Source organism: Tachypleus tridentatus, chromosome 6 (assembly GCF_004210375.1).
Source record: "Tachypleus tridentatus isolate NWPU-2018 chromosome 6, ASM421037v1, whole genome shotgun sequence".
Taxonomy (NCBI): domain Eukaryota; kingdom Metazoa; phylum Arthropoda; class Merostomata; order Xiphosura; family Limulidae; genus Tachypleus; species Tachypleus tridentatus.
Genome location: NC_134830.1, coordinates 10,652,444 through 10,679,534, shown reverse-complemented (window position 1 = coordinate 10,679,534; position 27,091 = coordinate 10,652,444). Strand labels below are relative to the sequence as shown.

At 30.8% G+C, this 27,091-nt stretch overlaps 1 protein-coding gene across 5 annotated transcripts; it reads right to left on the bottom strand.

Moving 5' to 3' along the window:
• Positions 1-3,031: 3,031 nt before the first annotated feature.
• LOC143251925 (protein LZIC-like) lies at positions 3,032-25,733 on the bottom strand. 5 transcript variants are annotated; one of them, XM_076503294.1, is made up of 6 exons: positions 25,574-25,733; positions 19,255-19,357; positions 17,249-17,384; positions 9,246-9,344; positions 7,880-8,057; positions 3,032-4,320 (listed from the first exon to the last, which is right to left on the bottom strand). In XM_076503294.1, exons 2-6 carry the CDS (start codon positions 19,353-19,355, stop codon positions 4,262-4,264), a joined length of 573 nt encoding a protein of 190 aa, XP_076359409.1. In that variant the 5' UTR covers positions 19,356-19,357; positions 25,574-25,733; the 3' UTR covers positions 3,032-4,261. The 5 variants fall into 5 exon arrangements, with proteins under 5 accessions (XP_076359409.1, XP_076359411.1, XP_076359413.1 ...); XM_076503296.1 differs by having other exon boundaries at positions 25,515-25,732; XM_076503298.1 differs by having other exon boundaries at positions 25,519-25,713.
• Positions 25,734-27,091: the final 1,358 nt, after the last annotated feature.

The following is a 27,091-nucleotide window of genomic DNA, read 5'->3' as shown; positions in this document are numbered from 1 at the left end:
ATTGTAATAATTTGTAACTTTTAACACTTGAAATTTGCATTATTGATACATTTACAGATTCTAAACATATACTGGAAACATTGTGATTCATAGTTAACAGCAATTGTTTAGAGGCTGTAAACATTTTAATTCATGCAATTCTTTGTGCTATTTTTATATCAGAAACAATGTAACTGATACAGTTATTTGTACCTTTTATATGTCAGAAACCTTCTAATACATGTAGCAGCTAACAATGCCTTTCATGGATTGTGAACATTATTATTCAAAAACCTCTCTGGTGGCTTAAAATTGTCCATGATGATTAGAAACCTACTTGATGCAGAAAAGTATTCTGAAGATGGTTGATATGGGTATTAAAACTTTGTTTGTATCTTCAGGTTAACATGAAGATGACCCAGCTGTCTTGAGAAAATATGAGATATAGTTGTTCCAAGTGGTGCTTGTCAAATCTTCAAGCACAAAACTAATAATATAATGGCTATATATATACACTTATATTTCAAGTTGAAAACCTCTGGTCTTGTCTCTCCCACTATGCTCTCATGAGAGTTTTTTTGCTGGTACCTTTTTCATTGGCTTTATCTTTACATTGATATTAGTCTAGGTTTCTTCATGTAATGATACCTGAGGAGTTTGAGTAATACCACCAATGAGCAGTCTCTGAGGACATTTTATATTTTTCATTCATTCCTGACAAATTGATTATTTAAAATATATCTGTATTCTCTTCCATGAAGATAATTTTGATTTTGTAGTGTCTCATACCATCTGTGTCTGGTACAGAACCTCATTTTTTATTGTTGAAACAGTTCTCTCCAGTACATTCATTATCATTGGCATTTCTAACTGTGGGTCAGCCACCAGTTGTTTCCCACTGCTTTCTACCATTTAATTTTATTGTAGTTGGTTCTAAAATTAATACCTCTACAAGAAGACTTTGCCTTTTTTCCTTTTCAATTCTACTCTTTGATTTCCAGTTGCTAATTTCTAAAATTGGTTTCATATACTGTGGATCCTGCTGCTTGTGTACCTCTTTCTGCTTTTTAAAGGATTTCTAATGAATTCTGTTCTGTTCTAATTGATCTCTCTTTCTCATTTTCTATACCTTTCAGCTTCAGTATATGTTCTGCCACCTCTACCTTGAATTTTTCACAACTGTTTTGGATCCTGTTCCAAGTTGTAATCTTTTAGTCTGAGTTTTTCAAGTGTTTCTTTCTCAGTTATATGCATGAGTATGGACTTTTCACAGCTTAATAAAGATAATACCCCAAACAGTTCAATACAAAGAATGTAAGTAGTGTAATAAGAGGTATATCCATCCATGAGCCAATTTACACTCTTTCTTATATCCTTGTAGACATTGTTATTGGCTAGTATACAAATAACCATTAGAATATATTGAAATTAATGAGGAACTATACGGGAAGATAAAGAATCCAACTATTAATGAGGTTATAATTAATGAAGACTTTAATTTCACACAGACAGCAATTTGTTAAAGAGTCAAATCATTAGGGAGACAAGTTTTAAGAAAGCATTCAGAATTATTCAACAGTTTGGAGCACTTAGGAACAGCACTATTTCAGATTTATTGTTAGCTTCTAATAAAGAAATGGTTGATAGGGTGAACACTGGGAAATATTTGAATGCAAGTGATCATTACTGAATCAGATTTGATATTTTGGTGCACATGGAGATGTGGAATAATACAATTTTGGTTTCAAATAAAAAAAAACCAAATTCTGAAGAAATGAGAAAAGATATCTATTGTAAATTGAATAACTGAATTAGTTAGAGATACTGATCAAATATGAGAACTTTCTAAAATACATTTTTACATATTCCAGACAAGTATGTTCTTCATAAAAAAAGAGTGGCTGCAAGTACTAAAACCAGGTTGGCTCATAAAGAATAAAATTAAAGACAAGCATTATAAATATAAGAATGTTGAATTTACTGCAATGATGGGAAATAAAAAAAAAGATAAAAAAGCTGGTTAAAAGGGAAATTAAACAATGATGCATGATAAAAAATAAAAACAAATGTTTAGGGTTTCATCAATTACATATTACAAGCAAACAAAATGTTAGGATGGGCATAAGATCTTTGATGAATGATACAGGAGGGTCATTATCAGATGATTATGAGATTGATCGATTATTAAAAAGTTCCTTTTTCTCTATTTTTTTAGTAATGAAGGCTTAAGCAATATTCTTCATTCTCAACAGCTGCTAGATGGAAACAACAGTAAACAAAATGACCACATGAACTGTGAGCTTAAGAAGATTCCCAGGCCTATAAATTAATAACTGCCCACTCTAACCTTGACATAGGTAAAGTTGAACTCAGGTATATTAAATTTAAAAAAAATTAAAACTGCACACACAGGACTGATGTAAGTCACCTTAGATGGCCAAGCCCCATGGGCTTGTTTGTAGTTAAACACAGAGCTACAAAATGGACTAGCTGTGCTCTGCCCACCATGGATACTGAAACCCTGTTTCTAACATTGTGGGTCTGCAAACTCATGAGACATTGGGTTCATTGCCAAAAATATCATTAACAGCAAGGGCAAAGAGTGATGAAATAATGCACTCTAATAATTATGAGAAGATATGTAAGAAAAGTACATTTGAAGTCAGGTTAATTTTTAGCTTTGCCCTAAATACATGACTAACTCCAATTGAATATTATTATTATACACACATTATACTGTTATTGCCAGATGATATATTTGAATCTTGTTTCTTATAAACAGAATTTTGGTGTATATATTTCTACAGATGAAATATAAGATGTTATCCATGCTAATAAATATATTTCCTACACATCTTGTAGTAACACTTTACTTATAAAGACTTGACGATTTCAGACTTTCCTGTAGAAACTACTAGGTTTTAGTAATTTATTTCTTAAAGCATAAAGAAAATTCATCTTCCTAAGAGTGAAATAAGCATACATATAAACACCAATAAATAACTCCTGTTGTAACCTAACTGCATCAAATAAAATTACAAACCCTGAAAAATGCTTTAGAATTACAATGTTTATTTATAAAAATTAAAAGCAGTAATACAGCAAAGAAACTTCAAAATGTTTGAACTTCTACCTTTCAAGAAAAACTGTTATTAACTACCCTTCAACAGGTATTAAAATAAACACTATGTGTATGGATTATTTTAATAAATGAAGAAGATAACTCACATTTATTCATAAAATAAAAGTTGTTTTAATTTTTATCTAAGCTTTATATTTACTAGCTCGATGGATTAATTCACTTTTATGCAAGTCATAAATCTGTTTTCTATCAATTTGCATCTACTGGTTATACACTTACAATGCTGTTCTGAATTTTGGCTACAGAAACACATATTAATAAAATATTGAACGTACGAGCAATATTCAATTTCATTCTAAATGTTTCACGTTTAATCTATTAGTATGTTTTGTTTAAACAATCTGTGATTGAACCTTTTCTAGTATGCATAATCTATTTAATTTTCTTTCTTAACAGTTTATTTTAATATTTTTTTCAAACTAAATAACATAAAAGTAAACTTAAATATGTTACTGATGAAATCACCAAAATTTGTTATGAACATTACATACACACACAGACTAATATGTCAACAAAAATTTGAAAATTGTTTTTGCAGAGTCAGCTACTAAAATCAAAACTAAATATTGCTCATACAAGTGAATCAAAGTTCTGACTTTTTAAGAATATGTCTAAGGCAACTATATATATTATGGGATGTAGTTTTTTTTCGTAAATATTAATATTTTCTAGCAATTTAATAATAAGTACACTCCAACTGCTTCTGGCTTTCTTGTTCAGAACTAGTTGAAGAAGTACAACAGAATGTTGATTTACATGTATGCTCTCCATCAATAATTCAAAATTTGAAGTTGTTTATTAATATGTAAATGCTAGTATATATCAGAATTAACGGGAAGATGTTACCTAATTTAAAATAAGCCTAAAACTGTGCTTGTCTTATTACATGTATTTCTGGTTCAAAGTGTTTTGATTAGGTATAGGGCAAGAAGATTTTTTTCCCCACCAGAACTACATTTTTAGCTTTAAAATAATCAAGCAGCTCATCCAGGTAAAACTAGGTAAATCACATTGTTATAAATCATGAGTATCTGAGCTCTTCATCTTCTAGAAACCAACAAAACTTTATGTCACATTACCATACTTAATTTCCAAGTTTAAGATATCTCTCTTGGCTGATAAAAATGGTTTTGGTTTCTATCATCTTCCAGCCTGTTCAAGTTGAGTTTCTGCCATCTTGAGTACCTTCTCACTTGTAGCTGTTGTGCAAGAAAAAACTTTTAATCTGTGAAGTAATTACAACTTGCATCTTGTGCAATTAGTCATCTGATGAAATTTTTTATAAAATAGTTGAATGTTCTTAAGACTACTGATGTTTAGAAACATAAGAGAAATTCTGTTATTGAGACTGAATTACAAAAAAATGAAATGAAATTGAAAGTTTCTAATAATTAACTGGTATAAAATGTATCCATAACAGATGTTTAATGAATTTTGTCCTTCCTGTTATTTAAACAGAAATACACACTTGAAGACTTGTAGTTATCACTATCTTCATTTATCATCATACTCAAGTTATTAATGTATCCTTATTTTTATTCTGTAAAAACCTTACAAAAGAATTACGTATAATAAGCAATTCAAAATAATACTTCTTAAAGATTATTGGATAACAACTCTTGATTGCACTAATGCCATGCTTAAATGTTTAAAGTTTCTCAGAAAATGAGAAATAAAAGACATACATATTGAGAACTGCTTTACAGTTCTCTTAAAAGAATCTAAAATTGGGAAATGAATACTTGTAAATTTTGCACACAATCTTTTTGAAGCTACAACAAGTTTCATACAGATATATCGTGGAGTAAGAAGTGATGTAGATATTAGAATAACATTTTTTATCATATCAAGCTTCTTTCTCATCATTTTAAGTTATTGTATGTGTATTCATCATACTTATTCATACTTCTTTTAAAACGTATAAATTCTGATGAGAATTACATAAAACATGTTCAGGTACATTGCAAATTATCCTAATTACAAATAATTCTTAACATAATACTTATATCAAATTATTTGAAATAGGTTTTACATTTTATATCAGTAGTGGCACAAAAGACAAGAAGTTAGAACATATTGCACATTGTGCATTCAGTACAAATGCTTCTTGATAATTCTGTATATTTGATGTTATTAAAATGAAGGTAATATTATTATTTCATTTAATTATAATGGACTATCGCTAAACCTTATCCATCCAATATTTATGGACTTTGGAGTAGTATTTTTGGGCTGAGCATCTTACTAACAACTCAGAACCTAAAAGTGAAACAACTACTAAATAGGTTAGCTACTGTGTGTTAAAACACCTGCAGTTTTAAAACTACTGTTAACTAACCATTAGATTAAAACAAGTAATACAAAGCCATAGTACCATCATGAAGAAAAAAAAATGAGGTTTTCAATGTGAGAAGTTTGGAACAGTACAAAGTATAAGCCAATTCTGAATTCTTTCATTAAGGTATCTAGAAAAGTTAAGACTGTGGAACATTTGATTAAACCTAATTTTCAAAGTAATGGGTTTGAAATAAAAAAGTTTCTTTGTATTATTATACTGTTTATTGTGCTAAGTTTCGACAATAGAAACCACAAATACTACACTTTAAACTGAAGATGTAACACACTTATTTTTGTAACGACTGTTATAATTTATTTTCTGGGAAAACATTACAGAACAATTTCTCTTCCACTTAAGTTTACTAACGTTTCAATTGACATTAACACTAAATGAATGCATTTATGCACAAAGATACATCTATATGCAAACATGAAAAACAATAATTTCTCAGTATGAATAAGCAAAATTCAACAGTTTAGAGCCATTTGTAAGTAATAACAATTTCTATTAAAGTTTCATTTCTCTGCACTTGTATGATTTTTAAATTTCTACATAATAAAGTATGTTCATATCATTCTAGTGCTTAATATATTTTTCCCTGTAGTCTTGTGTAACTAAGATTTTACTGGAAGTACTAAAAAGCACATGATAATCTAATTTTGTTTAAACAGTTAAATGTTTAGTGATTATCACTTTTGGAGAAAAAATTAAACTTATGCAAAAGTTTACAGCATTAAAAAGAATGAAACTAACAATCAGAGTTCAAATTTCTACATTAACCATTACACTATCCACTTGCTCAAAGTTCATCTTTGAGTAAACTGTGAAGAACACGCCTGTTTTATGTTGTAACATGCACAACTCTGAAATTTTAAATTTACAATACAGTCATAATGTGTGTTAAGGCAGCCACTGAGTCTTATGATTTAGTAGTGATAAATGAAAAATATCAGTTTCTTACTAGTATAATGGATCACGATATTAAAATATCTTCTCTCACTGGAGCTTGAACCTATGGCCCTTGTATACAAAACCAGTAACTGCACTAGTAGGTACAAGTCCAAAGTAGAAAACTTTTCACTCTGACAGTAAGTTTATATATTACTCAGTATGACATAAAACAATATAAAATGGTCCTTTAAGAAAAACAGTGGATTAAACACATAAAATTTACATTTCTGTTTGAGTCTGTGGTGCATTACACCTTTAAATATTGAATAATAGCAAGATAATGGATTTTTTAACATAAATGTGTGTGCGCATATGGTTGGAAATCATGCACCACAGACAAAATGAAGGAAAGTGCCATCTAAAGATGAGCAATTAGTTGTATTTGATAATTTATTAATTGACAAGTCTAGTACTTCATTACTACAATGTTTCTCAAACCATTGTATATGTTTACACACATGGGCCAAAACAACAATAGTAACAGCAATAATTAGTCCAAGAGTTAACGGTGAGTGCTTCCCGACAGTTGCCCTCCTTGTGTAGGCAGCAGCTCAAAATTAGAGTCGGTAGCATATAGCCTTAGTAGCTTTGCCATAACAAAATATAACATCCCCCAACTGAAACCTCAAGCAAGTTTGGTGGCAACTGGAATCAAACCTGAGACCTTTGAATCATGAGGCAACTCCTCTCCAAACTAATCATTAGGATATGTTGGTCCAGAGCTGACAAAACTTGTAGTTAAAAACACCATAGATACTTGTGAATGAGCTGAGCATAGACAGACCATTATGTAACTGTGTGTGATTATCACAAACAAATGTACTGTTAATGTTCCAATCACACAGTGGCAATATGTGGATTGCTGGATAACAGGAATAATCAGAAACATTAATTTTGATTATTTGATTACTTTCATCATACATGATTTAATCATAATTACAATTAATCAACTGTTGAAATAACCAAAAAAAAAAGAGAAATACTTGTAATTAATATTTTATTTTTGTGATGATAAACAAAAATTAATCACAAGTTTAATTACTAAATTTAATCACATTTTCAATCTTCTAGCATAAACTGATTGATGTAATTGCTACTAATACGTTACACCATTTCGATATCAGTTCTAGTACTGTCTATAAAGTCTAAAAACCACTGTGTAACACTAGGCTAATAGCTTAATGTAGATCTATATCTCCATATTTGATAATTCCAACACACAGTAAAAAAAAGAAAATAAAACTTAAAACTTATATAAATGTAACATTATCTTAAGTACATTATATTGATGACTGCTAATAAATTTTCAGAATACTTTCACTTAATGAGTTTATAATGTTATTTTTCTACACATTTACAAATGTGTCTGTACTATTTAAAAATGTATTTCATAAATGACAAAAATTTCTGACAGTTTATAATGTCATACAATTTAATGTTATCAAAAGTTAAGGAGCATCTTTCCTCACCAATGTCACCAGAAATGCTCTCAAACTCCTTCAATGAAGCTGTTGAATGTTGCTGTAAAAACTCTTCTTCACCAGGCTGGAGAGTTTCTCCTAGTTTCTTCAGGGCAGTGAGAATCTCCACTTTTTGCTGAATCATAAGATCAAGTGCCAGTTTCCCAAATCTAGAATCTCGTTCTAACTGTACATTGTAATTAAAAATGCAAAAACTTATTTTCATAATCTCACAGTTTTCATGATAAAACTGGAAAAAAATGTACAGCATATAGACTATCAAGACAGGCCTAGAAATTATAGTTTATCCTGTTTAAAAGCAATAAATTAAGTGTTGCACAAGACTATGCCTTTCATAGTACTTTCTAATTATGTACAGATTTTTGAACTTAACCCTAATTAGAATCTCCACATTGAAGAAACCTTGTTTAATATGTTGAATACATATGCCCAGTGAGAATAATTCTGATTGATCTATAATATATTGTGGTTTAAAGAAATACTTAATGATAAACAAAACATTCAATGTACAAGTGTTCTCACAAAAATAAAATCTTAAATTTATAACTAGCTTCATCATTCCAAAATAGAATAAAAACAAATCCTCTTAAATTTTGAGATTACAACTGATTTATATCAAGTTTCCAGTATTATTATAGCAACTCATTTTTAATTATCTTGTGAAGTTAATTATTGTGACTAGAGATACCCGAGAAAAAAACTTAACATAATGATGGTTGTCCTTTGTACAGATACGATTCTGATAACGACAGAAAGAAATAATCATCATTTTTTTGAATCACTGCATAATAGCCTTTTTTACAATGGCAGATTAACAATGACACAAGAGATCTGTAAATTCAAATTGTTTAAGAACACACACAGATATATTTTCACCAATAATATGTACATTTAATACATTTTTAACAACACTTTTTTTTACTTAATAGTAATAAATTGTGCTCTTATTACCATATATTTCTTGAACACTGGTTATTTACATGTATTGTCTCATCACTTTTTCTTTGGTTTTACATTTCTTGGGTTTTGAAAAAATGAGACTAAAAGTACTCCTAGAATTTTAAAGAACAGTTGTATCCTTGTCCACTACTATTACTGGGAAATGGTTTAAATTAACTATTTCCATATCAAATGAATAAATGGCGAAAAATAAATTGATCGTATGGAAATGGAGACTCATGAATCTTTTCTACCAGGCCTAAGAAAGTGTTAATCTGGCTTTACCTCTGTAACAAAAACAGGTAATGAATATGTGGCTATTTAACTACAGCTATGGAAAACTAACAATTGTGAATTGTAGAAAAGCTCCCATTACGTTAAATACATAAGGTTTAATTGATATACAGTCACTCACTTCAATCAGGCGTTGCTTTAACTGACCGGGTTGTTTCTTGGCAAACATACGAATGACTTCAGGAGTTTCAAATGCTTTGCTAATAGCTGCTTGAATAGCCTATAAGAATGAGTTAAAATAAAATAACTAGATATAATAACAATGTATTTTATGAACTTTTGACCTATTCTCCACAAGTCCATCAATACAATGCACTTACCTACTATATATTTTCTGTTTAAGTATAACCCTTACAATACAAAAAAAGAAAGAAAAGATTCTTAACATTAAATCTATTTGTTGTTAAACACGAAGCTACATAATGGACTCTGTACTCTGCCTACAGAGAGTACTGAAACTTGACTTTTAGCATTATGTGTCATCAGACTTGCTAATCACAGTTAGTTCACATCCAATGTGAGTAACTTATTGACCATTCCTTCATCTATGTCACTGATGTAAATAACAAACAGTAAAGGTCATAGCACTAAACCTTGAGGTATTCCACTTGAGACATTAATCCAGTTACTATAATTTCACATCTAACTCTCTGCTTTCTTCCCTCCAGCCACTCTTCTATTCAATTTGATACCTTATCCCCACACGTATAGATAGAAGGCTTGTATAAAAATTATATGTAGCATCTTGTCAAATGCTTTTGAAAATCCAGATGTACCAAATCTACACCCTTACCATCATTTACATAAGCAGTAACCTTTTTAAACAATGTCAAAAGATTTATAAGGCAAGGGTTTTCCCTTAGTTAACTATCCAATGATATTATAAACTTTATTATATGGCTTTGCAAAACATTTTTTAACAGACTAACCAAATTTTTCCCACAACTAATGTAAGACTAATGGGCCAAAATTACTGGGAAAATTTTTATCACCTCCCTTGAAAATAGGAGCTACATTGACCGACTTACAATCATCTGGTACCTGCTCACTATTTAAAGACTGACAAAACACAGTAGTAAGAGGACCACATAACAACAGTAGTAAGTGGATCACATAACAATCTTGTTAATTTTTCATTTTCAGCCAACATTTTTTCATAAATCCTTTCTGATGCCCTTCTAATAATCATTTAATCTAGGATTTATGTTGTTAGTGTGCAAAGTTAAAAAAATAATTTATCTGGAAACTAAAACATTCAAGAAAGTTTGACAAACTGCAACAAACCTTTTTACCAAAATTTAATTTCCTAACAAAGAACCTATTCAGTCCAGTTTCAGAAATAATCCATTATCCAACAAAACAAACAACACTTTGAATTTTTCTTCTATCAGAAATGGCTATATTTTGTATACCTGCACATGAATTTGTTTGTAGAGCATGTGTCACATATTTTATGTTCGAGCTGTAATTAAAACTGATTAATGAGTTTAGCAATAAAAGCATACATAAGTGTTAACTACTTGAATCAAAGCACATTTATCTGTTTATTTTTTTACATATAACTATGTAAAAGTTAACTCTTTGACCTTATACAAAAGACCATTCAACATGGTATTATAACTTTATGTCAGAGTTAAATTTTCATATTACCCTACACTGTTGATTTCATAACAGTGTGTGAGAGAAAATACCAGAGAAAGCACATAGAGATACTGAAAAAAACAACTTTAAATGAGCACTTAGAAGGTTCTAGAATTTAGGCAAATGCAACTGGTTTGATAGATGAAAAACATTTTCATTCTTCAAGTTAATATAATCTTGACCTACAATATAAGAGTCCAAGTCAGAGCAAGTTCATTAATTTTACAGACATATATAGATCTTCACTACAAACTTTTAATAACACATCTTTGTGTAAAACAGGCATGTACTGTTTACTTGTTAACTAAAAGCTTGCCACATTTCTTGAAGTTAGATTTCCTAAATCCAGAATTATCATCAATATTATTTATCCAACATGGAGTCACTCTAAGGGACTTACCCAGTGCACATTCAGTTTACAGTATGATGTACAACAGACTGATAACAGACAAATGTTGAAATGCTTTGAACATGAAAGGATAGTTAAATATGACACTGACAGATTTAATTAAACCCAATAGAGCATGCGATATAATACGTGTCTGGTAGTAGAGATGCAGTTTTTGCTGTACACATAGATGCTAATGATTTACAAAATGGTACATCAGGGAGCTAACTTATAAAAATATTAAAGGCTGATAAAGGACTTTAAAGAAGGGAACCGTACTAACTTAATTCACCCAGGGATACTGCCAAGACTTAATTGTGGGAATAACATTATAAGTAGATTACTAAGTCTCAATGTTCAGATTAAGATTGAGCACACTGGACTTGTGGAATCAGCTAAATGGATGGTTTACATTAAATGGGGTAGGAACTACATTTTGTTATTAATTCAGCTATAAGCACAGCTTTAAACTGGGATTAGACAGTGATGATGACCACTACAAAAGTAGTTCTAAAGGCAAGTAAATTATTTATATTGTAATGTTAGAAGTATAATAAATACTACATATTAAAGCTCTAATTGGAATGGTAGATTTTGATGTAACAGAAATGAACTTGTAGAGAATTTTGTTGACAGAAGTTTCTTTAATGTAGAAAGTTAGTTAATATTTAATAAAGACCCAACACTAAAAAAAGAGTGACAAATAGACTAATGTTCAAAATGTAACATTTTACTGATGTTGAGAATATCAAAGATAACGGTAAAGAGATTGATTCTACTGGAATTTCTTATAAGCAAACATAAGAGGAAAAGGCTTTTAGTTGAAATTTGTTACAGATCACCAATCACGGAAGGAGCAGGATTTTCATTTCAGGAATTGGAAAGTGAAAAGAGTCAAATCACAAAAAAAAAACAGAATGTCTTCTTCAAATGGTTAGGGAACCTACTAAGAACAATGCTTTTTTCAAATTATTATTAACTTACATATGAGCAATTGTTGAGAAGATGAAAAATGGTAAACATCTGGGTGCAAGTGATCATTACTTATTTTACTGCATTTGGAGTTCAGGAAGAATGAAATTTTGACAGCAAATCTTGAAAGTATGCAACAAGAAGTATTGGTGGTTATCTGGGCTAATAAAATAATTAAAGGTATTGATCAAATGGTATGTTAATAGTTTAAAAATAAACTTTCAGATATTCAAAATACGCATATTCCTTATAAAAAAAAAACTAGGTGGCTGCAAGCAATAGAGCAGGTTGGACTTGCAAAGGGTTAAATTTTATAAACATTATGAATTTTAATAAAATTAAGTTGACTGATATGACAGGAAACTCAGAGAACTTGAGATTAAAAAGCTGGTCAAAAATATGTTACAAAATTAAAGAGAATAAATGAAAAATAATCAGCTAGGACTTATTTAAATACATTACAATTATGCAAAATATTAAAATGGAAGTAGGGCCTTTGAAAACTTACAAAAAAACAAAACAAAAAACTCACTTTGATAATTTTGAAATGGTTAAGTTATAACATCATATATTTTTGCTAGTGAAGATATGAGCAATATTCCTTATCCAGAGATGTTTGATGGAAACAAAATTCAATAATCTGAATGTTTTCAAAAGGTTCATTTGTTATATAATCTTTTTGAGCTTAAGTACTTTTCTGATATCAAAACTTAGTCATAGAAACTACCAAGATTTGATGAAGGCCCCCTCATGATTTCTGTGAGAACGAACAAGTAATGTATGTTAATTATAACTTAGTGATATACAGACTTATTAGCTTAGGCCAGCATCAGCCAAACAGAGTTGTCTCTCAGTCAGAGAGGCATGCAAGTAACATCACAATGAATAAATACTGCTCATAGTCAGTATTGTTGAGTTCAAATTTTACATTCATGCTACAGACTGTAGGAGATAAATACAGTAAACGTGGGTTGCAGGAATAAAATTTCTTTAGTGCATATTGAGACGAGTGATATTATGAAAGTTTGTTGTTTTCATTATTGAGGAATTATTCAATTGATCCACCTGTTTATACCTATATATTGATACTTGTAGGTCTCTATAAATGACTGAACCTATCACAGTGGTTAATATTAACAGTTCTGAAGGGTAATGAACATCTAATACACTTCAATCTGAAAGCACACTGTTACTCTATCTCTTATAGGTATCACTTTACAAATTACTATCTTTTGATTTCAAAAGCATATGGAGACATGAAATCTGACCAATACCTGATAGAATAAATAGAACAAGTAATTTTAAATAAACTGTAATCTGGTAGCATAATGTTAGCTTTACTCTGCATAACACTGTAGGCTTTTATATGTTGTCAAACTAGAAACACCAGCTTTTGTTAAAAGAAAAATGCCAGTTTAGTAAAAGTGAAGTTTATTCATCTAGGCAACCATAATAAGTGATGACTACACATATACATTGAGTTATTAGACCTATGAGGCAGAAGTACATAATTCTTCAGGGAAAACTTCCCATAAACTTAATTTCAACAAAGAAAAATAGTGATTTTGCAATGACCTTGTGTCAGTTGAGAATTTTGAGTGAATGTGTTAAAAAAAGAAAGATAATAATGCAGTCTTCCAAACATATAATTTCATGACAGATGTGTTTAAACATCTATTTATACTGTTATTAATTTGTAATTGTGGTTATTTATAACTACTGTACTAGAAAACTTAACTGCTTTTGAAATGTAAATTATTTAATGTTCATTGAATTATTCTCATAAAAATAAAGATTTATTAAAAAAATTACTGAATTACATGTTATTCCTGTTCCAAAACTCTGTCTTTTCATTTTGAAATAAGAAAACACAGTAATTTTTTTCATAAATGCAATGTATTTTGGTCTGTTTCTCAGAGTTTCACTTTGAATTCAAATACATGATGCACTGTTGATTAAAAATCACATTGGATGTACACTATGATTCACACAGATGAGAGGAATCACTTTAGAGCAGGACTTTTCCTTAGCCTATATAGGACTCTCTAAAATGGAAACATAATTTTTGAGACTCTGATATCCATAACAAAACAAGATACACCCCCATGGCATTAAATAATGCACCAAAGCCAAACATACTTTTTCTTTATTTGTAAAGTGAATACAAATTTGATTTTTATATACAGCTTCTGTGAAAGTCAATTCTGAAGTTTTTGTATTTTTTTCAAGTTTCACCATCTCATCCAACAACTATTGCTTCTTATTGAGAAGTCTGCTTCCTGCTCCTCTATTCAATCCACACTACATCCTCTTTGGACTTTTATTCAAGACAAGTATTATATTTCCATTGCAGGACATTTTGAGATTATTAATTTCTACAATTAGCACACATGATTCACAATAGTACAATTTATTCCCAACCACTCAGTGGATAAAATGTTATTCATGGTCTACTTGTTGCTATGAAAGGCACCAAAGCATTCTAACTGTTAACTGAAGGTTTCAAAATGAAGCAATGCCAGCAAAATGCACTTCTTCCAGAACTTTTCTGCAGTTTTCACCATCATTATTTCAGATTGCATATCAAATTCAAGAACTGGAGATTAAAAACCACCTCAATTCCCAGGTGTGACATGCAGATAAGCCCCAGACTATTGATCCAGAAACTTGACATAAGGTATCAAAAGGATGTTTTTCACATGGAATCAACTCCCATAACTGTGACACTGGCTAGGACCATCCAAGTTGGCAATAACATCTCTTTAAAAAGAGAATTATAGATAGCCAAGGGCAGAACTGAAACAAACCCACCCATAACAGAGACAAAGAAAATTGAGGGAGGAAGATAGATAACCTGAACCCATGTAAGGACGAATGTTGATTGGTTCACTCTGATCTGAAACCTCTTTGTAGGGTACTGACATCCACAGAGAGCTCCCAATCAAAGTGATGAACTGCATTCTGACATCTCACTCCATTGCATTGGTTATCACAAACAGAAGGATATTACACCACGTACACCTCCACCCTACTTTGTAACTGAATGATTATTTTGTGGAATACATTCAGCAATGTGCCTTTAGGATCAATCACCACAGAGGCTTGGAACTGGAAAGTAGCAACAATTTCCACACTCAACTTGAAGAAAGGAAAGTGAAAATTGTGGTGGAGAATCCAAAGAAATGTCATAACCAGAAACAGTAAAATGGGTGACCAGAAAACCTTATTTTGACCATACAAAGTTTTTCACTCTAGGTGTGGCAGGAATGGGCAGCAATCCCCTTCTGCTTCACCCATGCAGTCAATGAGTGGTACAGTTTGGGACTGGTATATTTATGAAGCAATATATTGCAAAGTTATTCACCATCAAGTTATATTGGGAAACACCTTGTCTCCAGGGTCAGTGAGTGAAACCACAAAATATAATGTGAAAGATAACATGGCTGAACAGTGTGGATTTACAGTTAAAAAATCTCTGGTCAGGCACTACTCTCCACAGTGGGATCCATGTAATAAAAAGTAGTTAAGGAATTCTGAAATAAAAATAGTATGAATATAAACTTACTAGTTAGAGTTGCATCAAACTCTGAAGAATGGTCAATGGTGGTAGACAAAAACCAGGTGAAGAAGAAACTGTGATATGATAAAGATAATGAAAGATGAATATACCAGGTGGTGTCCACACGCCAGATTGCAGAATCTCCTCTACTGGATAATGATCACAAAAAACAAAGGAAAAAGTTAGGTGTAAAATCTAATAAGAGGATATTTGGAGCAAAGTCCAGCTGGAAGAGTCAAATTCAAGTAAAGTACTTTCATGTATATTTCAATGAGCCCAAGCCTTCTGGTAACTGACCCACACCCCCTGAAGGGATGTGTCTGTGAAAAGATGGAGGTCCAGAATCAGAAGAGGAAACAGCATGCCTGCTAACTTATAGGTTGTCCAACCACCAATGTATCTTACCTTGCAGGGAAATGGAAGTGAAAAAAGGATCCCATACAAGGTGCTATCAAAATTGGAGTAACTACTAGTGGTTAGGGTATGAAACTGGTTGCCTCGATATGTGGTGGATTCACTTAATTTAAAAAAGTGTAAAGGAAAGCTTGGTAAATATTTTAATAATAAGGTTGGCTTTGAGGTTTTATTTATCTTTTTTAGTGTTTGGGTGGCCTAAATAGACCAACAGGTCCTTTGGAGAAGTAACAAGGATGAACGACAGAGAAAATGGTGTCACATCTGAACAGATCTGAACTGCACAGAAACCATACGAGGAAAGAGAGAGCCAATGACGCTACTCTGGCCAAAGAAGGAAAAAGAACTGGTAAACCATCTAGATTCCAGTAGAGGGCCTCAAACAACAGATAAGAAGAAAACAGATAATAAAACAATAAAGCAAGGAGAAGATGATAGGACAAGTGAGCTTTTACTAAGTAGTACTGGAGACAGTGAGTCAACTCATGAGCAAGCAGAATGGATCCTAAAGACTGAAGATCCAAGAAGTTAAAAGAGGAGCAACCATAAGCCATGTTAAAGGAATTATTGAAATTAGGAAGCAGGGAACATTGGGAATGATGTTGAGAAAAATATCCCAGCATGAATATTAAGATCAGATAAAGGTAGAAATATTAAAAATATGACATGAAATCATGGAATAAAGATCCTGAAAACACATGTGACATTTAGATAAAGTAAAAGTACTGTAAAAATCCAACATAATAAGCATAGAGAAAAGAATGATGTATTCTTCAACAACAAACAATGAGACCATAAAATACCATGCAATGGAAAAAGTTGGACAAAAACACAACCTTGTGGTCAGACTCAAGAATGGAAATGCATAATAAACAGAGAACTGAGAAGCAAGATAAAATCAATTAATGGTGAAAAGTGGCAGTAACATTTACCACAAACAAATATCATGCAACAACTATAGACAAGCTAGAAACTATGGAATAATATACATGAGAGAAAACTTACTATATAAAACAAATCAATTGATCTGTCTTGTATAATAAAACTTGTATTGTTGTTCTTTTTAAACATAAGGTTCACATAACATTATTTAACAAAACTCTCACTTTTTGAAACCCGACATGAAACAGTACAGATTTTATCATCTTACCAGTTGCATTCCATTTAATTCATCAATTAAGGTCATGTTGCCAGAAACTATTTTTTTTAATGATTTGTCAAACTCTTTCAGCTGGTCCAAAGTTTCATTTTTTGTTTCTTCATATTCTTCAGGGTCCAACTCATCCCTAAGTAAGCAGAATAGTTTAAAATGTTTTATGTAAAAAGTATACTACAAATGAATCAGCAGCAGAAAGTTTATCAGCACATACACAGAGTGAAAGAATAATATTATTTGTTTTGTTCCTTTTGAAACATCAAGGTCAAAAAAATATATAATACAAAATGCTTCAAACTTTCCTAACCTACTATGATTGTTGGAAAAGAATAATCAGAAGTATTAAATATCCTTCAATATTCTGAGAAAAGTTTTTATTGCCAGTAAGTAACGGAAATAATGCCTTAAAGAATGTCTCAATAGCAATTAACCTATGCACCTTTATCTTATTTTTTTAATATATAACACAAGTTAATATGTTGAAATATTATTAAACACATTACAATGTTTCACCATAGTTTTTTCATCAATTGTTTCCACATAGTTTTTATAAGCTAAAACAATGGTAAATCTTTCCAGAGACAGTAAACTTGTATTATGTTTCTTCAAATATAATCAGTTAAGTTTACCACATTACATAATTACTCATATGTATGAAGGACCTATATAGCCTTATACAATGCTTATAAATGTTAATAAATTGTAATATTCATACAAACATCTCTGTATATAGCTAGATGAAACATTCAAAAAAGCACATTTTCCTCTCACAGTGCTATTAAACATGCAATTTTAAATAGTCAATTTAACAAAACTCTTTCGTAACAGACTCAGTATAACATACACAAGTTAAGTATTTATACTATAACTTTTGATGTAATACATGTACCTTCACAAAAGTTGGTAGATTTTAAGTAATAAAGATTGCAAGTTTTTCATGCACAAAAAATCAGATTTTAAAGTATTTTAACTAAAGATTGGTTTGTAAAAATAAAGTTTATTTCATTGCTAATCTGAGTGCAAAGTTGTGTTTAAAAAACTATCCTTCATCCCAAAAAATCTCAAATATAATTTGGGCAATCTATAAAACCTCCTAAACACATTTCAAATGTTTGTCTTCAGTAAGATTTTACATTTTGTCTGTTATTTTCTCTACCCTAACTCATATGGGTGTCAATTTTACTAACCTCGTAAAGACCATAAAATATCAGGAAATAAATAAAAATTACGTTTTTTTCATTCTAGAATAACTACAAATTATAACAGAAAAATACAAACTTTAGTCTAAATAGTTTCATAACATTATATATTTATTATACTGACCTTTGAGTCATGCCTGACTAACATTACGGAAGCAGTGCATGAGCACTCATGTTACTATATCCAATAATATAAAACTGACTTTTAGTCTTTACAAAGTGACCTGTCTTGACTGTGCTTTAGTAGAATAGTATTTTGTAATATACAGTCACACTTCAATTGTTATACATTATATATGTATATAGATCATTATTATTTACAAATAGGTGTTTAAACTAATTTTTCTTAAGACAAAGAACAGTAAATAAACATGTATTTGTAATTCTATTTTCTAGCTATGAAAACTTAGTAATTATATGCTATAGACTGCTAAGCTTTTTCAAACTTCACATGTAAAAGATGCAACACAAAATAATACATATATAACATGATGCACTACAACAGAGAACATAGAAAAACACATTAATATTCTGTTTATCACATATTCAATTAATAAGTGAAATCCCTAACATCTTCTATCACATTTTCAAAGGATAATTAGTATCATGAAACTGAAAACAAAATGGCTTAAAAATTTATAAATCAAGTCAAAGTTCTTACAAATTAGTAGTAGAAGCATCATTATGGGCCATAAGTATTACCACTAACTATATAACATTTCAAATCATACGAAGTTTGTAATAATCAACTAATGACAGCCAGGAAAACTAAAGATTCTGTTACTCTGGTATCTTTCTTACTTGCATTCTTCTAGGTCTGCTAGTTGGGCCATCAGTCGATCTAACTGTTCTTCAAGATTGTGTTTCAGTTTATCAGTTTCACTTCTACCTCGGGAAGTCATTTCTGTGTTGGATATAAAAAATCATATTCTTATAAACAGACATAAAACGTATTCAGACACAAACATTTAAACTGAATTGTAGTAAACATCCTATAAATAAAGCCAACATTTTGTTTTAATAGTTTCATTATTAACAACAGTTTAAGTTTGTACTCCTTATGTCAACTCTGAATCCAATTGTCAGTGACAACTTTGTTAATAACAGAAACTTAGCATCAATCCTTCTCTCAAAAAATACAATTACTTTTGGTAAAGACCACACAAAATTGATCACAAATGAGCATATTTCACAAGTTCAACATGAGTAAATAAAACCTATGGACAAAGCATTATTTGGTACTTCGAGGCCATTCTTGTATGCCCACCCTTCAGAGAAGCAAAATTTCAACTCATTTTTATATTACTTTTCACATCCCTGTAAAATGCTAGCCTACAACACTGTTAATGGAAATTCATTCCATAAGTCAAACAAGCTGTTATAAAAATAAAACAACCTTAACTGGAGCCCAGTCTGATTTATTACCAGATCTTAAAGTTATACTCCTTTATCAAATCAATTTTCTAACTAATGTCAGACATCATTTGCAAAATACTTGTCCAACATAACAATAAACAAACTAAGTTCACACCTTTTACACTATCAAGATAACATGTTAAAAAAAAACAAAAAAAACAATAAGAGAGTAGCATATTATTTGACAGGTAATTACATTACAAATCCATATTTCTTCCTACTAATAACTAAAACTTTTTTTTAATTAATTGTTATGGAAGATAAAATGTTAAATTTCAAAACTAAGTGTTAATCATCTGGATGAAACCTAGGCCTACAGAGTTGTCTTCACAAACTTTAAGTTACTTTCATTAGAAAGTTCTTGAAAAGTTGGATATCTTGAACATAATGAATAATTAATAATCCAGCTTTTAAAATATACTCTTGAGAATTAGTAAAAATCAAGATGCATCTTTTTCTAGAATACTCCTTCTGAGATACTATAATACATTAATAGTTACTATAATTATGCAAGAATTTTCTGGATAGAATATTTTTCTCTCATTCTACTTTAGAGAAGACTACTTTCTGTTTTTGCAAATAATTGGAAACTACTGAACAGTCATCAAATGTTCCTCATTTTACACATAAGTGAGAACATTGCTTCTCTAGTTTCACAATTATCAGGTGTACTACCAAAGTCATACATTCATACACTAAAAATGATTTCTGAGAAGAACATACCTCCTCTCACAAGATTAGCTATTCTTGTTTAGTGATGTCCTTTATATGTGAACTTTTCTTTACGCATGCCACAAACCTTATGTTCTCCCCCTTGTTGGAACTACTATATTTCAACATTTTTCTCATGTAAATCATCTCTTAACCAATAGTTGCATGACATGTTCACATGGTGCTTGCAACCCCCTCAATACTCTTCTATCAAACCTTCACTTCAAAGTCTCACAGAAGGTGGGAGCACCCAGAGAAGTAAGTACATATAGGAAGTAGATTCTCAGTACAAGAAAATCATAACTTCTACTAAAGTACTTACCTCCAAACTGTGAGATGTTGAATGGATAGAGTATGGGAAACCATACTTAGTAAGTCAACTACATCCAAATCCTCAGGGATACCATCATCCTAATGAGGGTAGGATGAGGATCATACAGTCTTTACTTCAAACCCAATAATTGAGGATTAAGACCCACACCTATTTCTGGGTATGCCACAAGGTTTAGCACTGATCTATCAATCAGGGAATTGCCATATGGTATTGAAAGGATGTCTATTACATGGAATCTACTCCTCCAACTGAGGCATGGGCCAGTACCATCCTAGTACCCTTTAACTCTTCTTTTTCATTATAATTTAAAATTATCTACCATTTATTTATCTAACTCACCAAATACTCTTAAACCTTTTCTTAAACTGTAGCATAACAGCCAGCAAGAGAAAAAACTTTCGTATCGTAAACAAATTTAAATAATTTATTGACCATTTCTTCATCGATTCCACTGATGTAAATAAAAACAAAGGTCCTAACAGTAAGTCCTGAGCAATTCCACTTGTAACATTAATCCAGTCCTACTGTACTCCATTTATAACACCTTGCTTTCTTTCATCCAGCTAGTTTTCTATCCAACAATCCAACCTATCATCCAAGCTTACAGATAATTTTTCTAACATGCCTTTTATGTTACACCTTGTCAAGTGCTTCCCAAAAATCCAGAAACACAAAATCCATACCTGTAGTGAAATGCAGCATCCTCTTCAAAGAATGTCAAAAGGTTTGTAAGGCAATAATTTCCTATGGTGAAACCATGCTGGTTACCCAACTAAAATTTTAAAATTTGCTAAATGACTTGAAAAAGTATATCTTGTCAGACTTTAAAAAACAATTCATACCATTGATGCAAGACTAATAGGCCTATTATCACTGAGATATAGACCTCTGGATTATTAGTTATATCTGCTTTAAACAATTTAGGCCATGAAAATATAATTAAAACCTTTGGTCTGTTTTCTCTAGTGTAACTGGTTAGATATGTCTTCATAAATGAATTTGAGATTCCAGAGATTTGGATATTTAAAAACTATAGCAAATATGCAGTGGAACAGTCTGTATAAGAACTACATTTTGATACTATTTGATTTTTTGACTCTTGGATCAAAAAGATGTTTTCAGATCTGTAGTTTAGAATATGCAAGACAGGGATATTCCTTGTTTTTAATGACACAGGAAATATTGATCAGCTTGAAGCACCAGTACCACCCAGACAGGAACCTGCACCAAGTCATACACCAGTCATGGGAAATGAAGTGAAGCATAGTGTAACGGGTTAACTACCAACCAGTGCTTCAGACAACAGTATGTAACATAATCAGGAAGAATCTCAAACTGGAAAAGTGACACAAGCATGCCACTAGTTACATAAACTATGAAATATCCATTTAACCATCACATACCTCAAGCAGCTAGAGAAATGAATGAGTAATAAATTAATGTTATACCATACAACTACATATTAGTCAAGTTACAGATATAATAACAATAAATTACTCCACTACCAAGCTGTTGATATGAGCACTTGGAAGCCAACATTGTTGTATAATATATATAGATTATGGAAAGTCATCAGAGGAGACATATTTCCTTTTGAATTAACAGTTATTATAAAGCCTCCCACAAGGAAAACTATTGTCAAGATACAGTCATCAGACTGGATGTAATGACAGACAATAACAACATGGTGAAGCTTCAAAATTATTTTTTGTATATAGTTCCAAAACTTAAACTTGTTATTCTTGCTGTTCAAGATTTTCTTTCTTTCATTTTTCTATTGAACAATATAATCAACAGAAAGGTTTTCCAACACCAGAGTACTTTTTAAAACCTAAAACAATTCATTTTAATTGTTATTTTTAATGTCTTAAGGAGAAAGGTGCAGAATTTTGCAAAATACTATAATACTAGTTTAGGTCAGTTACTTTAGGTAACATTATGGATGCTTCTCTTCGCACCTTTTCCAAATACTGAAATCCTTTTCACATGCTCTAAATAAAGGTTCACTGCTGTTTAATTTGAATGTATACAAGGTTACAAACATACTTGGATTGAACTGTGCTGGGGCTTTAAGTTTTTACATGCCTGTTTTTAAATTCATGAAATCATAAGAAAGACATTAATTTGTCTGTGCTAAATAATCCTATTATTTTGAGATGCTCATAACCAGAACATCCAGTTTTATCAAATGCTTATCAACTTCACAATTTATCTCTAGTTACAAATAGTCTTATTGTTCTTAAAATATAAATTACTGAGAACAGAATTTTAGCATTCAGCAGAGCTAAACACTTAATAGTACAAAAGTATACTTAAATATTTGTCTTCTACAACACTTCATTGTTTACTTTCATAGACTTTGTTTCAAATGTCCATAACCAAAGCTCACTTTTTATGTTCTTGCCAATGCACTATGGCTGTTACAGTCATTACTGTTCAAGATGACACTGCATTCAACGTTGACGTATATAATAAACCATTGGAATAAGTTTGCATGCCATCTTCCATCTAATTCATATGTTTAAGATTGAAAGAAACTGACAATGCTAATGCATTATCCCCCCCCCCATACTTAATAGTGAGAATAAAAGAACAGAAAAGTTTTGGCAGGTTAGTAGTCACCTACAGCTAAGATAAATTTACTTTTATAAGACGGTAACCAGCATTACAAATTAGCTGCTTTCACATGTGGTGCAAATAGTAAACTTACAGGAGTTCAAGAGAAGACTTGGTAAGTATTTTAATGATAAGGTCTGGGTTTGTGTTGTTTATTTAATAGTTCAGTTTAACAGATGGGACAGCCTAGAGTCACCATTGAGTCCCTCATAAATAAAGAATATTGTGTGTTAATATCACAGAGCTTAAAAGTTTGTGATTTTGTTGACAACTGATTATTAATGGTTCTTTATCTAAATAAAATTGTTCAGTGTTATGCTCTTCATACAATGCTCCGTTGATACAAATCAGTTAATTTCAAGTACACTGTCTTTTCAACAATTGATGTTAAATCAACAAAGTGTGGTGGATGGACATTGTTGACTTTTGGTGTTTGTGTGATAAAGTACAAGAGAATAAAGGATGACCTTTTAACATCATAATTCATTTTTATCCAAAATTTTACAGACTTATTCTTCAGAAATTATTATGCAGAACATTTATAAAATGTAAACTCCTTGCATAATTTAAAGTAACTATAAAAATATATATTACACTTATGCTAGATAATGCAATTATTTTACCATAAAAATGCAACTGCATAGAAAAACAAATTAAAACATTATAATGTTGCATTATTTAAAACAGAACTTCAAATAATACATAATATTTATTACATAAATAAAACTAATTGCTCTGTGAAATCACAAAGCTTAATATTTCAGTCAGTATGCATATTATATAAAATTATCAAGAAAAACTGAAATACTAAAAATTAGATACATAATTTTATAAGTAGATAAAAAATGTGTTTTGTATTCCATATTGAACATAAAGCAGTGATAATTTCACTTTTCTTATTTAATGTATATTTATATACTTATCACTGCTAATATTAGTCGTGTTATGACCTACTTTTGAATATATGACCTACAAATTAATCTGAAAGTGGAATAAGTGTTCCTATTAAATTACTTTAATAGTTTTACCTTTGACACCACCCACTTAACATCACCTGTATTTTGATTATTTGGTCATCCATACCATGTAGTTATATTACTACTAGTAGTACTAGCAGTATTATTGTTAGTAACCTCTCTTTCTCTGGTCTATCTGGTTAAGTGGTTACTGAATTATTGGACTGCTAATGATATTAGTGTAATGAGTTACTACTACTACTACTAGTGTCATTCATACATTTCTTGAAATTTAACATTACTTTTATAATTTTAATAGCATTATTATTGTTATTAGATATTTATTTCATGCTAACTGAAATGGTTATCATTCTACGTCTGGTTATAAAAGCGCAATGTCATTTATACGTTTCGTTGTTAAGGGTAAAACTAACAATGGGTTATTTGTATTCAATCCACAGGGTGGACCGTAAGTCCCTACCCATCCATATGTTATTATGTTATATTCAATAATACTAATGATGAGTTGAAGGCAGCTGTTACCGTAGCATTTGGAACAATAACCCCTGCTATTTTGAGGAAAATGTCTCACAGAACACGGCGTCGCATAATATTATGCAGCGAGAATGAGGGACAGCACACAGTTACACTGGATACATAAGATATATGGATGGGTACGGACTTACGGGCCACCCTATATATAGTGCGATTTTGAATATCATATTATAAACACTCAGACTTGGAGTTGGACTACAAGAATTCGTAAGAAACCTGAGGCACAGTCTAACGCAAAGTAAATTACGTACACCTACACAAGAATGAGAAATATATCAGTGTAGTAGTTACTACACGAACATAAGTTGTCATTTGATAGGTATCGGTCTTATTTAGTTATTATACATAGATAAACAGACATTAACACAACAAATAACTTTATATAAGTAGATATTCATCAAATTATTAAACCTAGTCTATCAATATAGCCTAATATTACAATCCTTAACTTCGTTAAAACCAGTCCTTCTCACCTACTTGATCACCTACCAACAAGACTTGTAAATTTTTTATAATTATAATATTAACTGACCAGCCGTTGTATTCTTATAGTCCAAAATCTTGTGCCTACGAAAATAGACATAAACCCTACGTTGTCTGACCACCTTACTAGGAAACGTAAATTTACAGGAAATTATCAGCGGCAGAGCAAACTGAAAAAAAAAAAAAAAAGCATTCTGTTCTGCCGCTGCATGTTAGTTTATTATTATTTTATGAAATTTTTTTAAGGATTTTAAAAAGGATTTAAAAATTTATTAATAGAAGAAATGACATTTATTTTATTCAACAATGTAGAAAAGAACAACTAACCCCTAATTTTGTAAAGGTAAAACTTTCAAAAATTTTAATACATGCACAAACATTATCAAAATTTACAGAAAAACTACTTAAAGCCATGTTAAACACAAAATACAAAGAACTACATGACTTACAAAAACAAAAAATGAACCTAGACCATCAACTGGCATGCTGCATTAAACCAGAGATTTACGGACTTATACAACGAAACATAAACGAAATCAATACTAAGAACGACAGAGACAAAAAGATCTGCCACAACAAAAAACCTAGAAAACTAAAGATGCAAACAACAGAAAGACACAAAAACAACGAACCGTTGACTAACCTCATAATTAACAGATCCGACCGACAATTAAACACAGACGAGATACATCTACTTAACAAAGGACTCAACTTCGCAATAGCACCTAGGTACATTCCAACCATAGAAATCAAAACATGTTTAGAAGACTTAGCCAGGAGACTTGTGATACTTTCTACAGAGAAGAAAAACAAGGAAACAACCAAACACAACCAACAGAAAGAAGACAACTTAGATAATTTTATTGACATCCAACAGCCAAACTTCCCAGGTAAAATTACAAATTTATATTTTCCAGAAACACCTAAAACAACATCTTAAACGATTTTTCAAAGAATTTTCTCACAAAACCATCAACATAATTTCACAAAACAGAAAACTAAAAAACAACCTTACAAAAGAGACATTAATTCCATTAAAACCTAAAACAAGACAAAAACATAAAAATTCTAAAAGCAGATAAAGGTAACGCTATAGTCATAATGAACATGAATGAATACATTCAAAAATGAATAACATCTTATCAGACACGAACAAATTTAAACCAATACACACAAATCCAACAAAGACACACGAGACGCAACTGAACAAATTACTACTACAAATGAAAAAAAGCCAACACAATTTCACAAACACTTTATTCCTACCTACGTAAAACCGACTCTCGCACACCGCAAATATACGGCATCCCCAAACCTCATAAACCAGATTGTCCATTACGACCAATAATGTCCACATATGAATCGTTTAATTACAATCTTGGTAAATACATAGCATGGGCATTCTCTAAATATGTAACATCAGCCAGCTCATTCATCAAAGACTCTTTTAATTTCAAGTCTAATCTAAATCAACTTAATCATAAAGCCTTAATGGCCAGTTTCGATGTTATATCCCTCTTTACAGAAGTTCCAACCACTGAAGCCTGCAAGATAGCCTTAGAACTCT

Coding starts and splice junctions, on each gene's coding strand:
- LOC143251925 (XM_076503294.1), bottom strand. CDS start 19,355: ATGACTTCCCGAGGTAGAAGTGAAACTGATAAACTGAAACACAATCTT. Junction 9,345..17,248: donor AATTAAATGGAATGCAACTG/GTAAGATGATAA, acceptor TCATTCTTATAG/GCTATTCAAGCAGCTATTAG. Junction 4,321..7,879: donor GAGCATTTCTGGTGACATTG/GTGAGGAAAGAT, acceptor CTTGCACAACAG/CTACAAGTGAGAAGGTACTC.